The sequence below is a fragment of the Notothenia rossii genome (genome assembly GCF_949606895.1).
Source record: "Notothenia rossii genome assembly, chromosome: 3".
Classification (NCBI taxonomy): Eukaryota; Metazoa; Chordata; class Actinopteri; order Perciformes; family Nototheniidae; genus Notothenia; species Notothenia rossii.
The window spans coordinates 28337558-28363402 of record NC_136901.1 but is presented as its reverse complement, the minus strand read 5'-3'; the positions used below and the strand labels follow the sequence as shown (position 1 = coordinate 28363402).

The window sequence follows — 25845 nt, the reverse complement described above, 5'->3', positions numbered from 1 at the left end:
TAAGCTGTGCTACTTACACCGTCAAACTAGGCACATAAAATGGGTTTAGGGTTAGGATATGAAGCATTCTGAGTTAGAGGGTTATCAGCTGGACATTATGTAACTCTGTGCTGTAGATGTGCACATTTGATGTTAGTGCATAAAGTAATATTCAGTATTTTATGGTCATATCTGTAAGCAAAGCTGCCATCTTAAGCCCAAACTCTTGATTTGTTCATTTGTAACCCAGTATTGCAGACTCACTGTTGAACTGTAGATTTATGACGTCACAGTCCTTTTCTTTTTGACAGTGCTCATTTGCATTGTGGTTTAACTGTGAGCAGAGGCTTCCTGTGAAAGCTCACATTGAAATACATTATGGTGGATGGTAACATAATGTGTGTATTGAAACATTTCTGCATTTTTGAGTTAGCAGGTAAGGCCCCATGTCTCATGAGAGCTTTTTCACTGAAAATCCACCTGCTGCTTAATCCACTAAACCAAAAGAGTGAGGTTGTAGCCTTTGAGTGAATACAAAATGTGGATATAGTCACAGATACGTTAACAATAATCTTTTCAGAGTAAAGCATTTTGGATGTCACCATCTATTATTTTTTGGAACCACAAGACACACGAGCTAATACAACTGAACGTGGAAAATACATTTTAGGCGGGAAACATTTTACCATGAACTAAAAACACACTGTGAAAGGGTTAAGGTTCGAAATCCAAAACACTGGACGCACCAAAAGCAAACAACACTGTTGTAGAAACCTGTCAATCACACAATTGCTCCGCCCTTAAGCATACGCTGCTTTTGCGTCTATTTTACTCAAAAAGAGAACATCATTTTTTAAATACACATCATGCTGTATTGAAAGATACTTGGAACTAGAGATCGATACCATGCACTTGTCAGGAAAATGTAAGGTAAGAAAAGTGATATTTATGGTAATTTCTTATAGACTTTGATAGAATCTGACTTTTTTCAACCACTGAAAATGCAGGTTTTAAATAACTTTTAAACCCGGAAGTTGCAGCCTATCAAAACAAAGCTAAAATACACTAAATGAGAGTAACTGCAGTCATTGGATAATTTACTCTGGGTTTGACTTAATGACTGAGCCCTTTCATCCTGATGACCAATGAATGATAAAAACACACCTTCCAATCTTATTTTTACACATTTATTTTGATACCCAACTGATTATATTTACATTATACTTTGAGTAACATTCAATATGCTTAAAACAAAATCATACAAAATAACCTGCATGTTATAAAGCTTGCATATTCCAATATGCTGTTTTTTTTTTTTTTAATTACAATACCATTCTCTTAATGAGGAGAAGCACTTGTAGACTTCTGAGTTTGTTAGGTCCATTTAAAAATAATTGAACAAACACCCTTTTTTGAATGTCATGCGCTTACAAGTTGCAGTAATGTTTATTTTTTATTTTTTTAAGTAAGCGCAAAGTTCTGTTCTGTTTTGGTGTGACAAACAGGTAGTGGCATTGCAGTCCATGTTGTATGTACATTTTGTAGCTTGTAAGTTAACATTCAGTATTAGTAAGAAGAGAATGACAGACGGAAAAAGCCTCTCAACTAGAGTGAACATATTTACATAAACACATTGTTTCCTTCATTTGTAGACAAACAAATGATGTATTTTTATTTTGTTCATACATTTGAGCTATCACTTCTTCAGTGAGGAGCCTTTTATTAAGTTATAGTCTAAAGATAAAAGTTAAAGTATGCTATTAGTAGAGCTTCAGTGTCTATGTATGTATAGTTCAGAGTTCATTACATCAATTCCCTCACTTTCTGCTCCCCCAACATAGCAATATCATGGTTACAAAATTATATATTATTCTAAAATGTAAATGTGATTTAAAAAAAACTATAATGGAAAAATAAATGTCAGCAGTAGAATCTTTAAAATAAGGAACTTTGTCAGTTTCAGGTACTTTACTGGTAATATTGCAACCCTGTCTACTAAAAATTACGTTCCAACAGAACTAAACTGCATTCTCAATTACGTTTAGCTAGAAACGTATTTTCTCACACGTTACGTTCGTTATGAACGTATTTCAAATACATTTATTTTCTACATATCTTCTAGAAACATATGTTCTCCCTTGTTACGTTTCTTATGAACGTAGCTTAAATATTTAATAATAATGTTTATTTTCTACATCTTTTCCATTTATTGTCTTGCTTATAATAATGATAATAGTCATTTATAAATATCATTTTAGAGCACACATTTGAAATCAGTAGGCGAGGCTGTCATTTTGCCAGCTGTTACTCTCATGAGTGAGGCAGAAAATAATAGTTTTAACATGCCAAAAAGCTGCTGTGCCGTTTATTGCACCTCAAACATTAAAACAAATCCAGAGTTACTTGTTTCTGTAGCCTACTTCCTCTAAGAAGAAAGGACAGTAACAGAAAATCTCTGTGGCTGCAGAGTGGGCGGGGCTGTAAAGTGACGTAGATTTTACTCTCATCTATTATTCAAAACCATTCTATTTATTCTAACGTAAATTACATGCCAGTGTTTTATCTTCTTATTTATTTGTTTTTATTTTAAATCGTATAATGTTGGACTTTTTTCCCGTCTGTGAGGAAAAGAAGTGGGGCTTAGAGCCTCAAAATACTGAAATCTGTATTTTTGAAAATCTTTTTTTCCTTCTAATTTGTTATTATTTTCTAAATAACACACTGTTATTTACTCAACAATAACACACAATTATCCTTGTTTTTATTTATTCGTTTAATTTTATAATCTTGGGCTTTTTAGCCGTAAATAAAGTCACCGGAAACAGACGTAGGCCTATAAGGGACATTTCGAGCGATACACACCACAAACCATGGTTGCGTTCCAATAGTCCATTTAGCTTAGGAACCTTCCTAACCAAGTGAAATGACCCGGAAGTACGTCAGTGGCAGCCATGATAAGTGCCGTTCCAATTCTCCAAATGAAAGGAAAGGAGGTTTCAAACTTCTTTTATAACCTCCTTTAGCTTAGGAACCACTGGACCTCCCTTACCGAAAGGAGAGGAGAAAATGCTGCCCCACAATGCCTTGCAGCCGCAGCATTTGCGTCACACAACAGTCAGCCGTTCACGGAAACAAACGATTATGACGGAGAAATTATATAATGAAAGTTACGGTGCTTATTAAGCATTTTAAAACATATGTGGTAAGTTGCCAAAGTGCTTTGTTTTGAACGTTCATCAGTATTATAATCAAAAAGAGAAATATGAACGTTAGTTTTTACTGAAATGATCAAATAAAGTCAACATTTCACTGAGCTGTGTGGGTTTGCTCAACTTTTAAAAGATGTTTGAATGGTGATATACACAGTGATAGGTGTTAAGGACTAACGTTTATAATAAATACATTTGTATTGATTTTAAGATATTCTCATACAATCATACGTATTGGGATCATTTGTATTAATGTGTACCGGAGGGAGAGGGTGACGAGCATAAGTTTCACCTTCCTTTTTTATTTCAATTACAACTTTGGTCATGAAGAATATGTTTCTCTGTTGTCCATGTTCATAAAGCATTAAACAACAGCATCAGAGCACGGTGCAGTCTCTAGATGAGTCCCTTGTTCTTATTAAACATCCATGTTGTAGTCCGTTGTATATAGAACACTGTAGTTTCCATAGTTTCACCACAGCAGCAGATGCACACAATGACGTCCGCTGGCGCATCATAAACACGTCAGATAGTGAAAGTGCATTCGGATTCTCTAAAGTACCGCAGTCTCTTCTCCTATCCACTATCCCTTAACCCCGTGACGTTTCACTCAGAGGTCAAGGAATAGGAGATAGGGTTAGAATTTAGGAGCTGATTTTTGGATTATCGTAACGCAACCCATGCCACAAACCCACTGAACAGATTACCCAAGATCTTCAGCTTGTTGGGAAATAATGTTAATGTAATATGATATCTGAAAACATTTTAAAAAAATAAAACAATACTTTATTCCGAGTGTGCTTGCTTTTCTCTTTGGAAGTCATCACATAACGGCATTGTAATACACGGTTTGGCTGCATTAAAAATTATACATCTGCCGTAGTTCTTTATTTATAGAACCCTGATGAGAAGACTTCTGGACAAACTTGAAGAACTGCCGCCAAAACTGAATATGTGACGTGGATCATAAATCTTGCATTTCTTTTCGCAAAATACATCTCCTTGCAGTATATCAATAGTAATGCGGTTGACTTTTATATTAGATCCAATTGGTGGATAGGTTATATTTACACCATAACGGTGCACAGCTGATAGAAAAGGACTTGTAGTTTTTAAAGCTATTACTGATTTTTTTTTATATAAGAATGTAAATACTGAGTTGAGAGAATAGTCAGGGGATTTGGGTGATGGGAGACACATCTATGGAATCACAATTTCAATAGCTAATTGACGGATATGCCTTTCTGCCTGTGATGTTTTACAAATCAGATATTAATGTGTAGAAGTAAAACATGAGAAATAGTATAGCAATATCCTGTTAAATTATGTAAAAACATGAATAAAACTACACATCTTCAGATGTTATACATACATAAGTGTCCTACACTAATACAAAGTTATTATTAGGATGCTGTGTGTACCTTGTGTGCACCGCCTAGTGGTTAAAGCACGTTATTGAATTATCTTTGTTGAATAATGTTATTTGATGAAAAAAATATTAAGAGTACATGCTTTCATAGGGGGAAAGTAGAAGGTCAACAATAGAAATATAGAATATAAAAAATCAAGAAGATACTGTAAGTGATCTCTACAATAAAACAGTTTAGTGCACGATGTACAAAGATATTAATATGAGGATGTGCAAAACAGACAAACTAATTAACCTTTATTCAAACATTAAATAATACTTTAGGTTAAGGTCTTCTTTCAAATAAGAAAAAAGCTTTGGGGGTATCAATCTACAGATAAATATTAAGCCTGACAAAGTACTTAACGTCTAATATATTGCTTTCCTGCCATGTTAACTATGTTGAAGCACTTATTTTAACTGATATTATACACATTAATTATACTCTTATGTATGTAGATAGAATAACAAATGTGCAGAATTTGACAGTTTAATGGTGGAGGTATAGACACATATTGATAGATGTCTTGTAATGCACTGTTGAGGAATCTGTGACCCAAGTTTTTCATTCATTGCATAACTACACTGTAGTTGTGTATGATATGTCAATAAACCTTAGAAAATCTTGAAATGGATGTGCAAAATAGCAATTATATACTGTTTTTAATTAACTATTAGTAGAGAACAACGAGTAATTAATATACTTTATAGAGATCTGCAGATAAATGTTTAGTCTTCTCAAGCACCAACTATCAAATATCTCTCCTGATTGTTGGCACTTGAAAATCACCTTTCCCTGAATTTTACTCAGGTGTAACTAAAGTCTGCTTGAAGGGTTGTTTATATTTCACATCATTAATCAGAATCTGCAAAGTAACTCAAATAAATGTAGTGGAGTAAAAATACCAGGTTAACCTCTGGAGTAGAATTACAAAGTAACTATGAGCTGTCATGTGGGTATATATTAATGCTGCGCATTATGGACACAAGCGATTTTCACCCATTTAGTAATTACATGTTTTAAATGTGTACACACCAATGTGTTTCCTATCGCCTAAACCTCCAGGGCTTTACACAGTTTAATACTGTCAACTTCTAATTTTGGGAAAAACGAAAACGTCTTTTAAAATTACAATTCCCAGTAGAGACGTGCCATAGAGTTGCGAAACACAATAGCCAGCATGTGTAGTTCTGGGGGGGCGTTCGAGTCCAGTTTTGAATAGTCTGCCGTGGTTTCGTTCCATTTCAAAGAGCTTGATGCTCGGCGTAACCTTGGCGCGCTGCCACTCCAACATCCAATGCCAGAGCTTGAAGATTAATCACAGGGTTTGTCAACGGGACTGTAGTCCCAAACGATAGCTGGGGATTATGGGTAGTGTAGTGTCTTCGGCCATCCTAAACTGAATTTTCTTTTTGGATATCATATCCATTAACACCACATCTGGCGTCACAGAGATCTTCTGTTACTGTCCTTTCTTCTTAGAGGAAGTACAGAAACACGTAACTCTGGATTTGTTTTAATGTTTGAGGTGCAATAAACGACAGCAGCTTTTTGGCATGTTGAAACTATTATTTTCTGCCTCGCTCATGAGAGTAACAGCTGGCGAAATTACAGCCTTGCCTACTGATTTCAAATGTGTGCTCAAAAATGATATTTATAAACGACTATTATCCTAATTATAAGCAAGACAATAAATGGCAAAGATATGTAGAAAATAAACGTATAATAAACGGACTTAAGTATTTCTTCACTTCAAGTCGCTGGGTTGAGACTCTTGTACGGGGACAGACAGAGGCTCCTCAGGGCTTGTGGATGTAAAGCTGGTGCTGATGTCTTCTCTAAGGAACATTTCCTTCAACGGGGTCTCTGAATTCCACCCTTGGGTCTTGGCAAATTTGTAAACACATCCGAAGAGGTCAGGATATATCTCCATCACATCAACTTGAGCTGCATCAACCTGACTGCAAACAAAAAAAGGAAAGATTTTACCTCAAAGTTATGAGGGGAGAAGAGGCAGACTGTGTACATCAGTGCTGTTTGGTTGTTCTATCATAGTTGACCTACAATGCTTCCCTTCCCTCCGGTATCACTGTGGACGTTTTTTTCCATATGGGTCATTTTTCACTTTTCATTTTGCAATAACTTTGGTTCTGTTGATGCAAATGGCCTGATTTTTTGTAACAAGGCTATTTTCTTGATATAGTTTGGAATTCCAATTTAAATTTCTCAAATCGGTCTTTCACTGTGTAACAAATCGACTACGCAAATTAGTCATTCGAGACAAAAATGTCCACTGCAAAATACTTTGATAAAGACATTAAATTAAAAGTTTTTTTTCACAACTTTTTTGGGCTCAATCTTCAAAGCAACTTCTGCCCTAATAGAAAATATCAAAAATGTAATCATTTTCAGGATTTTAACCCTTTAAATGCCATTTTGAATACATGAAACCGCTGTTTTTTTATGATGAAAACAGAGAAAATGAGTTATTTTCCCAAAAATACATATCTGGTGACTGGCTCTTTTTTTTTTTATATATATATATAACAGTCTTGGATATGTTAAAGATTAGTAACAACATTTATTTTCGGTGGATTATTAGTTTTTGCACAAAATCAGATTGAACAAAAAAGTTACATATTAGTCATTCGGGACAAAGATGTCCACTTCCAAAAACTACTCTAAAATGACAACAGATTAATATTTTAAAAAACCTTTTGGGCTTAAATCTTGCAATCAACTTCAGTCCTGATCAAAAATACCAAATGTTAAATTATGTTCAGGATTTTAACCCTTGAACTGCCAGTTTGAAAACATGAATTTGCGTTTTCTATCAAAAACATGCACAAATAGGCAGTTATTTTCCATAAAATGAATGTTGGGGGGGGTCGGCTTTTTTTTTTATCACAGTCTTGGATATGTTAAAGATTAGTAACAACATTTATTTTGGTGGATTATTAGTTTTTGCACAGAATCCGATTAAACAAAAAACTCACACATTAGCCACTCGTGTCCCATCCACTCCCATTATAACCACATGTTTTGATATCTCTCCGCCATACCGGTATAAAATCATGCATTTTGTAATGTTAGGGTTTTATATTGGAGGAAAATAGTTCAATTTGTTCTTTTTATTCTATATCACAAGATGTGACATTTTATCATTGAATTACATGCTTGTCATTTCTTGGTTTCTTTGCCTGTTGTATAATGGGGCCGTGACAGCCATTGGAATACATGTATGAAACTAATATGATGTAGGTGTGTTGGTATGGATGTGGAAGAGTGGTATCAGCTGAGAAATGTATGTGTGTGTGTGTGTGTGTGTGTATGTGTATGTGTATGAGTGTATGTGTGTATGTGTATGTGTATGTGTATGTGTATGTGTGTGTGTGTGTGTGTGTGTGTACAGAGACAACAATATACAGTAGATTTGGTTTACAGCAAGTCGCAGTTTTCGCCTTATATCTTTCTTTCTTTCTTTCTCTCTCTCTCTCTTTTTCTCTCACTCCCTCATTCCCAAACTCATACACACTCGTACATATTAAACCTCCTTATACCTTGTGTGTGTGTGAGTGATTTTGTATGAGAATGAGACTGGAGTAAGTGTGCTCTCATGGCGTTTTATTTTTCATTTGTGCTGTTTCATGTGTCTTAGAGGTAAACAGATGTATGGTCTTGACCCAGCTTGACCTCGATGTTTTGAATGGTTTGGAACTTCAAAGTCCTTTGATAATGTCTCTTTAGCAAACAGACATACACAGCCATACATACACTCCTTGAAGTAAATAAAAACACCTGGCTGCAAAGCCAAAGCTTCAAATATGTGTAGTTTGGCTGGATGGTCATTTCATTCCTGTGATACGCAACAAGCAGTAAGATGAAGAGGAGCTTCTCTGTGGGACAAGAGGTCTCATGCAGCCCGTAACTTCAGCTGCAGGACTCATCCTCTGAAACAGAAACACTCTGAGAAGGAGAATCTGGTGTGGATCTGCCTGAACTGTGCTTGAAAGGAGTCAGCACAAAGATAAAACACTTTTTTGCCAAACATGAGAAGGAGAATCTAATGTGGAGTTTGCAGTGGAGTCTGATCCTTCTTCGTCTGACCCTTCCCCTGAAAGTGGAGAGGACACAGAGGATCCCATCCCGTAGCTGCACTACATGCCTCTGCACTATCCTATCCGGAGGATCGTGTCCATCATGGCAGTGGGTGGACATCAAAACATTTTCAAATCTGGTTTCCCTCTCACGAGGAAACGCCGTGCTACATTCCTTCTGCCAGAGGTTTGGTTTCAGGGCCCACGCGTTATGCCATCACGAGTGGCATAAATAAGAATTCATGACGTGGAATCATTCTTTGATTTATTCTTTATCCCTGAGATCATCAGCAGTATTGTCGACATGACACACCTGCATGGGGGACGTTCGGTGGCAAACTGGAGGGATGTTGATGCCACAGATGTTTGAGCAAACATTGGATAGGATAGTGCAGAGGAATGTAGCGCCGCTACGGGATGGGATCCTCTGTGTCCTCTCCACTTTCAGGGGAAGGGTCAGACGAAGAACGATCAGACTCCACCACAAACATCTGATTATTTCTCTAAGCATGGCAACGAATATTCTTGTTACTCCTGGGGGCAATCTCTGGTGCTATCATCCCCTTTGTGGTGTGATTGAGGAGGGGATCACTAAGCACTTTATTGACCATCAGGCTTTTTCCATCTAAAAGGTTTTGTAGTCCTTCATACATCTCAACCTCATCACCATCGTGTTGTTCCTCAGCAGCTCCTCTGCAGCTCCTCAACCTCCTCAGCAAAGGACCTCATCGATTCCTCTGTATCAACGTGGGATTCGGGGCAGAATTGTTCCTTCTTCTCTGCCCCCATCGGATAAATGAACTGTTTGGCAAACTGTTTGGCAAAAAAGTTTTTTATCCTTGTGCTGACTCCTTTCAAGCACAGTTCAGATCCACACCAGATTCTCCTTCTCAGGGTGTTTCTGTTTCAGAGGATGAGTCCTGCAGCTGAAGTTACGGGCTGCATGAGACCTCTTGTCCCAGAGAGAAGCTCCTTTTCATCTTACTGCTTGTTGCGTATCACAGGAATGAAATGACCATCCAGCCAAACTAAACATATCTGAAGCTTTGGCTTTGCAGCCAGGTGTTTTTATTTACTTCAAGGAGTGTATGTATGGCTGTGTATGTCTGTTTGCTAAAGAGACATTATCAAAGGACTTTGAAGTTCCAAACCATTCAAAACATCGAGGTCAAGCTGGGTCAAGATCATACATCTGTTTACCTCTAAGACACATGAAACAGCACAAATGAAAAACAAAACGCCATGAGAGCACACTTAGTCCTGTCTCATTCTCACACAAAATCACTCACACAAGGTATAAGGAGGTTTAATATGTACGAGTGTGTATGAGTTTGGGAATGAGGGAGTGAGAGAAAAAGAGAAAGAAAGATATGAGGCGAAAACTGCGACTTGCTGTAAACCAAATCTACTGTATATTGTTGTCTCTGTCCACACACACACACACACACACACACACACACACACACACACACACACACACACACACACACACACACACACACACACACACACACACACACACACACACACACACACACACACACACACACACACACACACACACACACACACACACACACACACACACACACACACTTCTCAGCTGATACCACTCTTCCACATCCATACCAACACACCTACATCATATTAGTTTCATACATGTATTCCAATGGCTGTCAGGGCCCCATTATACAACAGGCAAAGAAACCAAGAAATGACAAGCATGTAATTCAATGGTAAAATGTCGCATCTGGTGATATAGAATAAAAAGGAAACATTGAACTATTTTCTTCCAATATAAAACCCTGACATTACAAAATGCATGATTTAATACCGGTATGGCGGAGAGATCAAAAGATGTGGTTATAATGGGAGTGGATGGGACACGAGTAGCTAATGTGTGAGTTTTTTTGTTTAATCTGACTTTGTGCAAAAACTAATAATCCACCAAAATAAATGTTGTTGCTAATCTTTGACATATCCAAGACTGTGATAAAAATAAAAAAAAGCCGACCCCCCCAACATTCATTATATGGAAAATAACTGCCTTTTTTTTGCATGTTTTTCGTAGAAAACGCAAATTCATGTTTTCAAACTGGCAGTTCAAGGGTTAAAATAATTTAACATTTGGTATTTTTGATCAGGACTGAAGTTGATTGAAAGATTTAACCCCAAAAAGTTTTTAAAAATATTAATCTGTTGTCATTTTAGAGCAGTTTTTGGAAGTGGACATTTTTGTCCCGAATGACTAATATGTAACTTTTTTGTACAATCTCATTTTGTGCAAAAACTAATAATGCAAAAAAATCATTTTTTCTGCTAATCTTTGACATATCCAAGACTGTTATAAAAAAAAAAGAGCCAGTCACCAGATATGTATTTTTTGGAATATAACTCATTTTCTCTGTTTTCATCATGAAAAAAAACAGCGGTTTCATGTATTCAAAATGGCATTTAAAGGGTTAAAATCCTGAAAATGATTACATTTTTGGTATTTTCTATTAGGGCGGAAGTTGTTTTAAAGATTGAACCCAAAAAAGTTGTGAAAAAAACCTTTTAATATAATGTTTTTATCAAAGTATTTTGCAGTGGACATTTTTGTCTCGAATGACTAATTTGCGTAGTCCAATCGAATGATACCGGAGGGTTAATTTGCTAGATTCTGAGAAGGGTTTTCATTATGCTGTTTACATTCGTCCGGCAAAGTGCAGAGAATGTGTTTAAGACAACTTTTGCCATACTATTTAACAAAATATTTAGCTAGCTAACTAGCTTACATTTTCTTGAACTCCTAACGTTAGCTTTAGGCTACTGAAAATACATCTTGCAATCATATTTTTACACTTTTAGTTTGATACCCAACTAATTATATTTACAGTATATTTTGAGTTGAGCTAAAACATTTAGGTAGCTATCAAGCTTACATTTTCTTGAAATCCTAACGTTAGCTTTAGCCTAGTTTTTTAAATTATCTTCATAGGCATATTGCTACAGTCTACACGCTTTCATGTGTCATGTAACTCATACAAACATTTTGTCTTTCAGTCTCTGCATTTAAAGATCTCAACACGTTTGTTAAGACTCTGAACACTAACTCAGGTGGGGATCAAACTATAAATTATTCCAAGCCAGCATAAATTATTTATAGGTGAACCGGTGTAAAAGTGTGTGTCCAGGATATAGGGCTGGGCGATGTTTTCGGTTTTAACGATTAATTGGCATTTTTACTTTCCTACGGTTTGTGAAATGGCTGATCCGAAAAATCACGATTTAAAAACATTTCTAGACTCCGCAGATTTGTTTTGCTTTAAGGGACTCCGTAGTAGCTTACTCTCTCACTTTCCAGAACGCGCCAATATGGTCTAGCTGCGGGTTATGGCTAGAAAGGATCCGTCTAATGTAAATATGACGTCACGTTCTCGTTCTAACTCTCGTTGTAATCGGAGCGGCTCGGCTGTAATCGGAAAGGGTCGGGGTGGGCGGGACGCGGGAAGATCGCGGGAAGATCGAGAAGAGACGTCGTTCTAACTCTCGTTGTAATCAGAGCAGTGGTTCTCACCTTCACGCCCCCCAAACACAAAAGGCAGAAGAGGACCATAACACCTCTCAGTACCAGCCATCGTAGACACCCTTTTTCAGGCCGGGTGGGTCATAAAGCTGAGGTCATGAGATCCAACTACAGAGTGGACAGCTTGAACAAGATTTTAAGAGCTAAGTCCCCAGAGTCTAATGTGGGAGGAGCAGGCAGGGGTACGAAGAGGAGGATAGATGCTTTAGGTAAGAACAAAGTATATTTACTTTTGCCATCTCCTCTATATTCACAAAACACAGCCAATCATCCATTCCAATCCTATGTGACATGGCACAGTTCATTTCACTCCAATAGAAATTGGTATAAAAGAGACCATTAGTCTTCTCATTGTGCTTATTGCTGTGGATAGGTGTTAACTATTGTTGTTGTATTGTATCATATCAAAAGTTGTTTTCATCCAAGGCACCACCGCCAGGTGAATGTTGGAAGCTTGGAGATGAATGGAGCTGTAAAGAGGTGGTAAGTAAAACAACGTTTTTAATTCATTGCATGTGATTGATGTAGTTATAAAAAGTATATCATAAGCTGTTATTACAGTCTAAATATCTAACAGCAAAAGGAGGAGAGTCTGAGGAGGAGAGGAGATGAGGAGAACAGAGGAGAGGAGACAGCAAAAGGAGGAGAGTATGAGGAGAGGAGAACAGGAGAGGAGAGGAGACAGCAAATGAGGATAGTCTGAGGAGAAGATGAGGAGAGGAGAACAGAGGAAACAGGGAAAGCAGAGTAAAGAGCAGAGTTGAAAGAGAAGTTAAAAGCAGAGCAAACAGTAGCAGGAGAAGTAGAGCAAATGTAAAAGTAACTTTGAAAAGTATCAGCAAGAAGATCAGAGTTGCATAATGTTATTTTGTTTTATTCGTTACTGTTATATTAATGTTGTATTTTAATTTTTGTACATAGGATAATAAAGATGATCTTAACCTTGAACTCGATTCATGACCTCATTTCATTATTAAAACCTTAATATCAAATTACAGACTGGATTCAAATTAGGATCTCCAAATGTGTTGATGTAATGTTTGTGATAAACTGAAGGATAAAGTGTTCCTTTATGTGTTGAGAAAATTCCCCTCCCTCCTAAGCCAAGTAAGGTGTTTAAAAAGCCTCTTGGATCAGCTGGAAAATGCATCATCACAAAGCTGAAAACAGCTGTTTCACTTTACTTTTGAAAGATACGACAGAGACAAAGCTACACATATATGATGATATTATAGAATATGATGCATTGCTGCAGATTAAACTACCCAACGGGATATAAAAGAGGTAAACACATCTACAGCAGTAACATGCAACATACATTTTATTGCACCAGGAGCTATCTTGGGACTTTTACTGCAACAACGTTGACTTGCCTGTGAATACAAAATAAACCATAGTGTTGCTGATCTACAGTGTTGTCATTCTTCTTTCAACAGCAAGACCGCTAACAAGTATTTACATACTTAATATAGTTTAGTTTCTCGCCATCCCAAACGTAAACATTCAGCCACGTGACTGAGCTTCCGAGCCGCTCCGATTACAACCGAGCCGCTCCGATTACAACGAGAGTTAGAACGAGAACGTGACGTCATATTTACATTAGACGGATCCTTTCTAGCCATAACCCTAGCTGCGGCCGTGGACAGTACACAACACTACACGACACGCCCACCTGACACGACACTACGGTGGCTGAGAAGGGTCTCGTTGCGGCCGCGGACAGTGGAGGTTGAACCAAGCCCCTAGGAAGTGCGCCGGAGTCTGATGAGAATATTTGTTGTGGCCAAACGGCGGTACTACACTTCCTTTAGGTTGCTGGGCCCGGAAACACTTTTTCCCATTGACTTACATTGGGAAAGAGTGGTCTGTAACTCGTTGGATAATTTTTTTTAAGCTAAATAAACTACCCAGTATGAACGTTTGTATAGCCCTTATTAAAAACATTCGGTCCTCAGGTTGTAAAATGTGCTAATAACGTTATTCTGAGAGTTATTTTTCTCGGCATTATGAACGCGCAACCAACCCACGGGACCGCGCCGCCCGGCACGTTCATGTTACGTGTTCAGTACTACATGAGTTTCTCTTTACCCATGGATGCACCATAACAATGGACCATATCGCCTTACTGCCAGCCCACGGAGCTGTAATAATGGATATATTGCACACGTTTGCTGTAATTCATCATTTGTAAAATATTATACTACATGGGCTGTATCATGTAAATCTCGTCAATTCGCTTTTAACGGTAGTGTCTCTCAGCCAACGTAGTGTCGTGTCAGGTGGGCTTGTCGTGTAGTGTTGTGTACTGTCCGCGGCTGCAGCTAGACCCTTGTCGAACGCGCACAAAACTCAGCCACATTGCCTGTGACTACCCGATCTGCAGCTCTGCCCGATATTATTCGTTGTATTTAAATTTACAAGTTTTTTCAGGGATGGCCTACAAGAGATTTTTTTTTCAGTTTCATTTAAAAAAAATCTTTGCACATTAATGACAGCCAAGTGGTGCTGTTTTTATTTTATTTTTTTTATTCTTGAACAACTGATTTGTTCACATAGGCCTAGACTACTTGGTAATCTCATTTATTTTTATTGTGTTACTAAAGAAAATATGTATTTAAATGTTGCCTTGGTCTGGTCTGGTTTGTTTAGAAAAAAACGGAAAAAATCTAGGTTTAAATCGAAAAATGTCCATTAGTTCGAAAGAAAATGGAGATTTTATTTTTAGGCCAAATTGACCAGGATATCAGGTCAGAGAGCAGTAACTTGTAGCGGACTGTAGTGATAGTCCAACCCTGTCTCACGGCATTTCGTGTTATAGTCACGACATTTAATCCACTGATTCGTGTTCACCAACGCGATTTTCCCCTTTTTTCATGTCACACAGAACGATTTTAAAAGCAATGTATTTCTATTGGTAGTATGTTTTGTGCCTGTAGCACGTCTTTTAGTCCGTTCGGGTCTTGGATGACCGGAAGCTGTGGGGTTCATAAAAACAGGATCTTACTCAATATCAAGCCGCGATTATTGTTTTTATTTTAAATCGTATAATGTCAGACTTTTTGTGTCGTCTGTGAGGAAAATAAATCGGGCTCAGAGCCTCAAAATACTGAAATCTGTATTTTTTAAAATCTTTTTTTCCTTCTAATTTGTTATTCTTTTCTAAAGAACACACTGTTATTTACTCACCAATAACACACAATTATCCTTGTTTTAATTTATTTGTTAATTCCATAATCTCTGGCTTTTTTGGCGTCCGTCAGGAACTGAATTTCAAAATAAAAATCACCGGAAACAGACGTAGGCATTTCTGTCAGGGTTTGAGTTTTTGTGTGTCTAGTTTTGGGGTTATTTTGCTGTTCTGTCCTCCCTGTCGTTAGTTTCCCTGGTGTGTCTAATTGTCTGATTGTGTTCACCTGTTGCCCTTGTGTTTCTCCTCCCCTGCCCTGCTGTTTCTCATCTTGCGATTGCCCCTCCCTGTATTTAGTCTTGTCTCTTCCTGTGTTCAGTGTTGGTTCATTTTTTGTCGTTCATGTCTCCCTTCATGTTGGTCACAGTCCCTTTTTGTTTTGGATGCTACCTCGTGCCTTGTACCTTTTTTCTTGGATTGTTGTTTTTTCAGGTTTTTGTGATTAAAGCTCGCCTTTTGTTCCATTTTGAAGTCAATAAACCTTTGAAAATCTTGAAATCTTGAAAGGGATGTGCAAAATAGCCATTATACAGTCTTTAATTAACTATTAGTAGAGAATAATTGTAATGAATATACTTTATTACTCGTTTCTATTCATGTCAATCGCAGATAAATGTTTAGTCTTCTCAAGCACCAACAATCAAATATCTCTCCTGATTGTTGGCATTTCACAATCACCTTCCCTGAATTTTACTCAGGTGTAACTAAAGTCTGATTTAAGGGTTGTTTATATTTCACATCATTAATCAGAATCTGCAAAGTAACTCAAATAAATGTAGTGGAGTAAAAATACCAGGTTAACCTCTGAATTGTAGTGGAGTAGAATTACAAAGTAACAATGAGCTGTCATGTGGGTATATAATAATGCTGCGCATTATGGACAAAAGCGATTTTCACCCATTTATTAATTATATGTTTTACATTTGATAACGCCAATGTGTTTAATACTGGCAACTTCTAATTGTGGGAAAAACAAAAACGCTCAGTATAGACGTCCCATATTTTGCTAAACACAATAGCCAGCATGTGTAGTTCTGGGGGGGCGTTCGATTCCAGTTTTGGATAGTCTGGTGTGGTTTTGTTCCATTTCAAACAGCTGTTTGACGCTCGGCGTAACCTTGGCACACTGCCACTCCAAGATCCAATCCCAGAGCTTGAAGATTAATCACGGGGACGGTAGTCCTAAACGATAGCTGGGGATTATCGGTAGTGTAGTGTCTTCGGCAATCCTAAACTCAGAAATGTTTTTCGGATTTCATATCGCATTAACACCATATCCCTACATGCATTGCGGCTAAAACATCCAATCAGCGAGCTTAAACCATAGCTAAGGATCCTTGGTAATCAGTTCAGTGGCTGTGTATCGCAATGTTGCTTGAAATGTCCCTTATAGTCCTACGTCTGTTTTCGGTTATTTTTATTTTGAAATTCAGTTCCTGCCAAAAAAGCCAGAGATTATGGAATTAAACAAATAAATAAAAACAAGGATAATTGTGTGTTATTGGTGAGTAAATAACAGTGTGTTATTTAGAAAAGAATAACAAATTAGAAGGAAAAATTGTTTTTAAAAAAATACAGATTTCAGTATTTTGAGGCTCTGAGCCCCATTTCTTTTCCTCACAGACGACAAAAGAAGTCAGACATTATACGATTTAAAATAAAAACAATAATCGCGGCTTGATATTGAGTAAGAACATGTTTTTATGAACCCCACAGCTTCCGGTCTTCCAAGACCCGAACGGACAAAAAGACGTGCTGCAGGCACGAAACATACTACCAATAGAAATACATTGCTTTTAAAATCGTTCTGTGTGACACGAAAAAAAGGGGGAAATCAAATCAATAGATTAAATGTTGTGACTATAAAACAAAATGCCGTGAGATTGGGTTGGATAGTCGTGATACGATGCAGAACATCTACTTGATCTATCATTTCAGTAGGTGAAAAGTTGTATCTAAAATGCTGAATCATAACTTTGTCTTAGTATTAAATAGTAGGGTTCTTTCTAGAAAAATATAGTGTGAGGGCAATACTGTGGCGCCGATCTTATAATTTATATCACTTCTCGCAAGAACATGACGCCCGTATACAAGATGGCGCCGTGGATGTAAAAAACAAGGCAATGTCAGAGCTCCGTAAAAACAAAGCTGTCTCTGCCGTCTGACGGTCTATTTGACATGACTTTCACATTTTTGGAGTAATTATACAGTTGTTGATGTACAGAAATATTGTTCTCTGGCATCACTAACATTTTACGGGGAATATCTGCATTTTGGTATAACAGCTTTAGACAAAACCCTGAATAGTATGTTATCCTTGTTTGTTTGAATAATCATTTTTAATTCAGTGTAAGGTTACGTACTAGTGCTCATGGAGGTTTCGTATACAGCGCAGTAATCCCAACGTGTTCTCAGGGTAGGATTTCTTCTTGCCATCCATCTTCTGCAGCAACTCAGGTGGAAACTGTGATCACAACAAATGTTAGTTAGTTCTAAGTGTTCTTTGTAAAAAGTTGTGGTAAGGATACATTTTTGGTTTCAAAAAGAGAATAAAACTTATGTTGCAGTCACCTTATCTTTCCACTGTTTGAAGGATCCAGCACATTTCTCCAGCGAAGAAATTAATTCCTCGTCAGCATTTCGACAGTTTTCTGCCTCCTTCCTGTTTCCCATTTTTCTCAAGTATTCTATTCTCCTGAAAAATTAAAATGTTTTTTAGACTATTTAGAAAAGATTTATACTATTTATAGAACAGTTAAATAACAGCATATTAGTTGAATAATCACAACCAATTGGCTATATGTTTTTAAATGGTTGTACCTGTCAGGGGTCCAGAAGAAGGAGTGCCTCAAGCATTCTTCCACTTTAGGTCTGTTCTTTGGTTCTGCATCAATCATCCACTCAATGAGGTCTTTTGCCAACACGTCTTGAACATGCTCCAAAGTGTAGTTCCCTTCATCAATGTTGTACTCACATTTATGGGGTTTGTCACCGAAAGGATGGTGTCCTCCAGAGAGGATATAATAAATCACCATCCCTGCCACCTTAAGAATTAAAAGAACATTTAATCAATCAAAACGTTAACGTCAATTAAGTTTGTGTAACAGAATAACTGACCTGTATATCAGAGTTTGGCTTGTATGGTATCTTAGTGTCGTCTTCTTCTGATAAAGTCTCCTTGGCCATCCAACATCTTGTCCCTGCTCTGGAAGTGCGATAAGATGTTTGGTCTTTGGGTAACCGTCTACTGATGCCAAAATCAGCTAATCGTGCCCTCCTCTTCACATCTGCAGGAAAGATCCAGACCAAACATTTTACCTACTTTCTTAAAGTTAGTTTCATGATTTTAGTATATTGTGGACTTATCTTACCGATCAGAACATTCTGTGGTTTGAGGTCCCGGTGGAGAATGGGAGGATCTTGACAGTGAAGCACCCTTAAACTTTCGAGAACTTGATAGACAAGTTTCTTTCTCAAGTGAGTATCATCCTGAGTTTTTATGTATTCTTCCAAGGTGTATTCACACAGTTGAAGACCAAGATATCCAAAGTTGTCATCCTCCGATTGGTCAATGTATCTCACAATGGATGGGTGGTCAAGCTCTGGAAGCCGTAGAAATCCTTCCTCATGCTTCAGCACCTGATAGTTGCATTTGTACATTTTCTTAATAGCAACTTCAGTGCCATCATCTCTCAGCCCCAAGAAGACTTGGGTACCGTCACTCCCTTTTGCTATGCAGAATTCTTCTTTATTTACATATATCATGCTCCCAATTCTGCTCACTTCTTCATCAGTACTCACAAGCTTCTCTAACTTTTCTCTCCACCTCACGCTGCTTTGTACCCATCTGCGTGGCATTGATTTAGTAGTTTGGACATGGAATGGCTTCACATTTGAAGTGGTCTCCTCAACAGGGCCTACTGTTGGATTAGATGAAGCAGTGCAAACTTCATCATTTGGTTCTTCTTGCTTTTCTGACTGTTCCTTGTTTTTCTTCTTCTTCTTTTTCTTCTTCTTTTTGGATTCAGGTAAGACTGTAGAGCCCTCAGAGTCCATGCTTGGCTTGCTGAGATGATCGTTCAGTTGCTTAAGCACTTCTTTCAGCTTCTCATTTGTATTCATTTCTGCAGACATCAGTAAATCCTCCGGCACTGAAGTTATCCCCACTGATGCAAAGATGTTGGTTGCATGTTTAACTGACAGTAAGTTTGCGAATGTGCCGTATGTGACAAGTCTTATGTCAGCTGTGTTTCGGTTCTCTACAAAAGGAGCTATTGTCTTGCATATCTTCTCAACAAAGCTCTGATCCCAGCTATTTCTGCCTTTTGTCTTCTGTGTTATCACATATAGTGTGGACAGAACAGCTTTCCATATATCAGGTCTCTCTTTTGAGCTAAGCTGGTTCAGTAGTTGGGAAATTATATCCAAAGCTTGCTCATTTGGTATATCTTCAAGAGTGCAAAAAACTGCATGCAAAGTGGCTATTGACATTTCAACATAGTCCTGGGGAATGTTTGGAAAGCGACTGACGGCACCTGCAATGTAGGGGTCAAGATTTCCAGTGTCCTTCAGCCATTTGATGCTTCCCTGGCGGTATTTTTCTGCATGTTGCCCACTTGCATTAAAAAGTCTTTCAATCATTGTCAGATGGGTCTGAGGATCATCCAACAGCATGTGACTGTCAAACGTTTTGAACACTTCTTCAGGTGTTTTTTCTGGCACAGCAATTTCCATATCTAGGAAATATCTGATTTTGGAGCACAATTTATCTCCCCTCGATGCAAGGTCATGAATCATCTGAGATATTTTTTCATTGTGACATTTATGTTGAGCACCAGGCAACGGTGTTACCATTGCTCCAGCTGAAAGGAGAACCCTGAAGACATCTTCCCTGTCATGAATGGCAGCAGCTTGCAGAGGGGTATACATTGGATTCGATCCATTTGGATGAGCTTTGGCTTTAAGCAGTTTCTCTACAAAAATATCTGGTGCTTTGGATAGTGATACATAATGCAGAGGCGTAAAGCCGTTAGTGGAAGCCTTGTTTGGGTCAGCGCCCCGATGCAAAAGGAATGTCAAAATATCCACTTTGTGATTTACAACAGCAGCTATCAGTGGAGTTATATAGTCATTAACTTCTTTGCATGGGTAAAGTTCTTTAATGTTGGTGTCCTTTACTAATTCTTTGAGCTTCTTGAGGTTGTTGTTAATAATGCTCTTTATTATAGGATGTGTTTCATTTGGGGGAGGAAACAGTTGTACCCGTGTAACGATATTCATTTCTTGGTTTCAAGGTACCTGTGACAAAAAAGAGAAAACGATGATGTTATTTTTCTAATATTTGGTGCCACTTTAAAGTGTTGACAAGCAGCCAAAATCTATTCCTTTTACAATTTTAGCATGTAATTATAGAATGCTTTCCAAACCATATTCCATTTACCAACACTACATTTAGGGAGATACAGATCCTTTAACCTGAGGGAACTCTTTAAACTTGAAATGACCATTGCTGTGGAAATCCTTTTATAGCTTTGGTTCATAGGAACAAGGATAAACAAATAGTGCTATTAAATAAATATTCATTATAAAGGACATCAAATAACCACAAGAATGGATCATGAACAGGAGAAAGGCAATACGAGTGTGCTCGTCTTAGGAGACCACACTGATTATTTAAAAATACAATTTTAAAGCTAAAACAGTATTAGAGGATTGAAGAGACATTAACTTACGATGTCAACGTGGGGTGTCTGCAGCAGCATGAGTTATATCAAAACTTAACATGTTGTGCTTTTTCTTATCTGACTCTTGCACACTTCCTCTCTGCCTCTCGCTGTCTGTAGGGACTTGCTGGGCGTGAATGGTGGGGGTTTCCAACAGTCTTTACCGCTCCATTTATGTCTCTTTAGAAAGATCTGACAGTATGAGGCAGGAAATAGAAACTAAAGTTATTTAAAGTAGGGTTTGCACATTTACAATACAGAGGTTCACAAAGCATTTGCATTTTTGTTGCTATACTTACATACTACCATTATCATAGAAAGCACAGCAGCAACTTTTATAATATATTTAAATAAATAAATGCACAAGAAATAGCACTTAAATCTTAAGAATCAAAGCAGGATCGGCTACTTCCAACCTGTCCGTTTTTGGGAAGCCAATAATTCTTTTTTTTAGACACATTTGTTTTTATCTTTAAAAAAATTGATATCTTAAATGGCAGCCTGCATTTCCAAGACAACAGTGTTAATAACCAGGAACCACTGCTGTAGTTGTAGAAGACAGAGAAACCTCAAAGTTATTTAACAAACAACCGTGTCATTTAAAGAAAAACATTTTTTAAGCTAATTAAACGAAGCAGTTGATGTAAATAAGCCCTTCTGCCATCTTTCTAATGGATAACAGAAGACCAACAGGTTCCTATCGGACAATAGTTCAACTTTCAGATTGTATAATTCTGCTGTGGTAGGACTTTTTGCAGTAAGCTGTGCTACTTACACCGTCAAACTAGGCACATAAAATGGGTTTAGGGTTAGGATATGAAGCATTCTGAGTTAGAGGGTTATCAGCTGGACATTATGTAACTCTGTGCTGTAGATGTTTACATTTGATGTTAGTGCATAAAGTAATATTCAGTATTTTATGGTCATATCTGTAAGCAAAGCTGCCATCTTAAGCCCAAACTCTTGATTTGTTCATTTGTAACCCAGTATTGCAGACTCACTGTTGAACTGTAGATTTATGACGTCACAGTCCTTTTCTTTTTGACAGTGCTCATTTGCATTGTGGTTTAACTGTGAGCAGAGGCTTCCTGTGAAAGCTCACATTGAAATACATTATGGTGGATGGTAACATAATGTGTGTATTGAAACATTTCTGCATTTTTGAGTTAGCAGGTAAGGCCCCATGTCTCATGAGAGCTTTTTCACTGAAAATCCACCTGCTGCTTAATCCACTAAACCAAAAGAGTGAGGTTGTAGCCTTTGAGTGAATACAAAATGTGGATATAGTCACAGATACGTTAACAATAATCTTTTCAGAGTAAAGCATTTTGGATGTCACCATCTATTATTTTTTGGAACCACAAGACACACGAGCTAATACAACTGAACGTGGAAAATACATTTTAGGCGGGAAACATTTTACCATGAACTAAAAACACACTGTGAAAGGGTTAAGGTTCGAAAACCAAAACACTGGACGCACCAAAAGCAAACAACACTGTTGTAGAAACCTGTCAATCACACAATTGCTCCGCCCTTAAGCATACGCTGCTTTTGCGTCTATTTTACTCAAAAAGAGAACATCATTTTTTAAATACACATCATGCTGTATTGAAAGATACTTGGAACTAGAGATCGATACCATGCACTTGTCAGGAAAATGTAAGGTAAGAAAAGTGATATTTATGGTAATTTCTTATAGACTTTGATAGAATCTGACTTTTTTCAACCACTGAAAATGCAGGTTTTAAATAACTTTCTACAAAAGGAGCTATTGTCTTGCATATCTTCTCAACAAAGCTCTGATCCCAGCTATTTCTGCCTTTTGTCTTCTGTGTTATCACATATAGTGTGGACAGAACAGCTTGCCATATATCAGGTCTCTCTTTTGAGCTAAGCTGGTTCAGTAGTTGGGAAATTATATCCAAAGCTTGCTCATTTGGTATATCTTCAAGAGTGCAAAAAACTGCATGCAAAGTGGCTATTGACATTTCAACATAGTCCTGGGGAATGTTTGGAAAGCGACTGACGGCACCTGCAATGTAGGGGTCAAGATTTCCAGTGTCCTTCAGCCATTTGATACTTCCCTGGCGGTATTTTTCTGCATGTTGCCCACTTGCATTAAAAAGTCTTTCAATCATTGTCAGATGGGTCTGAGGATCATCCAACAGCATGTGACTGTCAAACGTTTTGAACACTTCTTCAGGTGTTTTTTCTGGCACAGCAATTCCCATATCTAGGAAATATCTGATTTTGGAGCACAATTTATCTCCCCTCGATGCAAGGTCATGAATCATCTGAGATATTTTTTCATTGTGACATTTATGTTGAGCACCAGGCAACGGTGTTACCATTGCTCCAGCTGAAAGGAGAACCCTGAAGACATCTTCCCTGTCATGAATGGCAGCAGCTTGCAGAGGGGTATACATTGGATTCGATCCATTTGGATGAGCTTTGGCTTTAAGCAGTTTCTCTACAAAAATATCTGGTGCTTTGGATAGTGATACATAATGCAGAGGCGTAAAGCCGTTAGTGGAAGCCTTGTTTGGGTCAGCGCCCCGATGCAAAAGGAATGTCAAAATATCCACTTTGTGATTTACAACAGCAGCTATCAGTGGAGTTATATAGACATTAACTTCTTTGCATGGGTAAAGTTCTTTAATGTTGATGTCCTTTACTAATTCTTTGAGCTTCTTGAGGTTGTTGTTAATAATGCTCTTTATTATAAGATGGGTTTCATTTGGGGGAGGAAACAGTTGTACCTGTGTAATGATATTCATTTCTTGGTTTCAAGGTACCTGTGACAAAAAAGAGAAAATTATGATGTTACTTTTCCAATATTTGGTGCCACTTTAAAGTGTTGACAAGCAGCCAAAATCTATTCCTTTTACAATTTTAGCATGTAATTATAGAATGCTTTCAAAACGATATTCCGTTTACCAAGACTACATTTAGGGAGATACAGATTCTTTAACCTGAGGGAATTCCATCTATATGACTACATACAACACTGTACAAATAAAGATGTCATAACACCTGAGAGGAGTGAGTGCCACACCTTGTGCCTTGCTAAACATTCTAGACTCTGAACTTCCTCCTTCAGGCTGGAAACCAGAATTAAACTTTAAATGAGCATTGCTGTGAAAATCCTTTTATAGCTTTGGGTCATAGGAACAAGGATACACATAGGCTATACTGCTTTTGAACACTCATTATAAATTACATCAAATAACCAGTAGCGGCGCCAGAGTATTTTTGTTAGGTAATCTATGGTAGCGCTAACCCATACAGTGGTGGGGCTCAAGTCAGTATTTGCAATGTAATTACATGCCCTATATCGCCCCCCCTTGACAGTGAAACGCCACGCGTGAGGTTTAGATTATTTCCCTGTCTCAATCCAAATTGAACTGTACGAAATAAAAAGGCAAATTTGTCTTGTAGTAAATAAAAAGGGCGACCTGGAGCCAATCCTGCAATTTCCCCACAGGTGAAAGAGTTGTCATGCTGAAAACCCAACCCCTGCTGGGGGGTCTTGGGGGATTGTCCCCCCAGGAGATTTTTTGAAATACTAACATAAAATACACATTCTGGTACTCTCTTGAGAAGAAAAATAAATAAATCTATTACTACACGATATATTTAAAAAAAAATGAATGCCATTTTAGTTTTTTGTTACTTTGTTCTGAAAGTTGAACCTGCTGCTCCTCACAGAGAGAAGAGGGAAGAGGCTGAGTGAATTACTTTACTTTGTGGATAAGGGTGGATAGCCCCCATTGTTCTGTGTGTCAAAATGAAAGATAGCCCACACACCTATCAATCATCAAACCGTGGGGTCTTATTTTGTATCGATGTAGGCCTATATAGAGATGTACTACAGCAAAAGTATTCTCCGTCGGGACTTCCTGCAACAACACCACGCCGTTATCTTGATTCTGATTGGCCAGAAGACATTATCAAAGATGTTCTATTGAGAAGAGTGTCACTACGTGACAACATTTTCAAAACCGTTTCTAGTCTTCGGTATTTCCAGACAAGTGGCTACTGAAATCAATCTTACTAACTGCTGTCTGTGCAATTTACTCCGCGCGAGTTGGCGGACTTTATTTTGTTACTTTAACATAATTTTTCATGGTGGGGCTAAGCCATTTCTTGGTATGGCTGTAGCACCCCAGCCATACCCTGGCGCCGCCACTGCAAATAACCATAAATAGATCATGAACAGCAGAAAGGTAACACGAGTGTGCTCGTTTTGGGAGACCACACTGATTATTCTAAAATACAATTTTAAAGCTGAAACAGTATTAGAGGATTGAAAAGAAATTAACTTACGATGTCAACGTGGGGTGTCTGCAGCAGTATGAGTTATATCAAAACTTGACATGCTGTGCTTTTTCTGTCCTACTCTGGCATTATTCCTCTCTGCCTCTCTCCGTTTGTTGGGACTTGCAGGGCGAGATGGGCGGGGTTTCCAAGCTTCTCTACTGCGGTTATCGCTAGAATGGATCAGTCTTGTGTAAAACTCTCGCGAGAGTTTGCAAGTCACGTGGCTCAATGTTTATTTTTGGCAGGCAGCCTTTCAGTTAAGATCGTTAACATCAGTGGGCCACAGCAAATGATGGTGAGAAGCTAAACTAACTATTAATGTCAATTACAGGGAGTGTGATTGTTGAAAT

General features: G+C 37.9%; 1 protein-coding gene across 2 annotated transcripts; it reads right to left on the bottom strand.

Annotated features, from left to right (window-relative positions):
* Positions 1 to 3470: 3470 nt before the first annotated feature.
* On the bottom strand, positions 3471 to 25639 carry LOC307030989 (uncharacterized protein). Of its 2 annotated transcripts, XM_079667657.1 has the most exons (9): positions 25502 to 25639; positions 23935 to 23970; positions 21182 to 21364; positions 18821 to 20747; positions 18567 to 18736; positions 18270 to 18493; positions 18021 to 18144; positions 17813 to 17913; positions 3471 to 6558 (listed from the first exon to the last, which is right to left on the bottom strand). In XM_079667657.1, the coding sequence occupies exons 4-9, from the start codon at positions 20727 to 20729 to the stop codon at positions 6345 to 6347; spliced, it is 2742 nt and encodes a 913-aa protein (XP_079523783.1). In that variant the 5' UTR covers positions 20730 to 20747; positions 21182 to 21364; positions 23935 to 23970; positions 25502 to 25639; the 3' UTR covers positions 3471 to 6344. The 2 variants fall into 2 exon arrangements, 1 of the variants encoding a protein (XP_079523783.1); XR_013805845.1 differs by lacking the exons at positions 23935 to 23970; positions 25502 to 25639 and adding an exon at positions 13581 to 13635 and having other exon boundaries at positions 6447 to 6558; positions 21182 to 21358.
* Between the last annotated feature and the right edge of the window lie 206 nt (positions 25640 to 25845).

Excerpts from the sequence above, each read along its gene's own strand:
- LOC307030989 (XM_079667657.1), bottom strand. The coding sequence starts at position 20,729 with ATGAATATCGTTACACGGGTACAACTGTTTCCTCCCCCAAATGAAACA. Across the intron at positions 18,494-18,566 it reads AGCCAAACTCTGATATACAG|GTGGCAGGGATGGTGATTTA; the intron begins GTCAGTTATTCT and ends TTAATTCTTAAG. Across the intron at positions 6,559-17,812 it reads CGAAACCTCCATGAGCACTA|TCAGGTTGATGCAGCTCAAG; the intron begins GTACGTAACCTT and ends TTTTGTTTGCAG.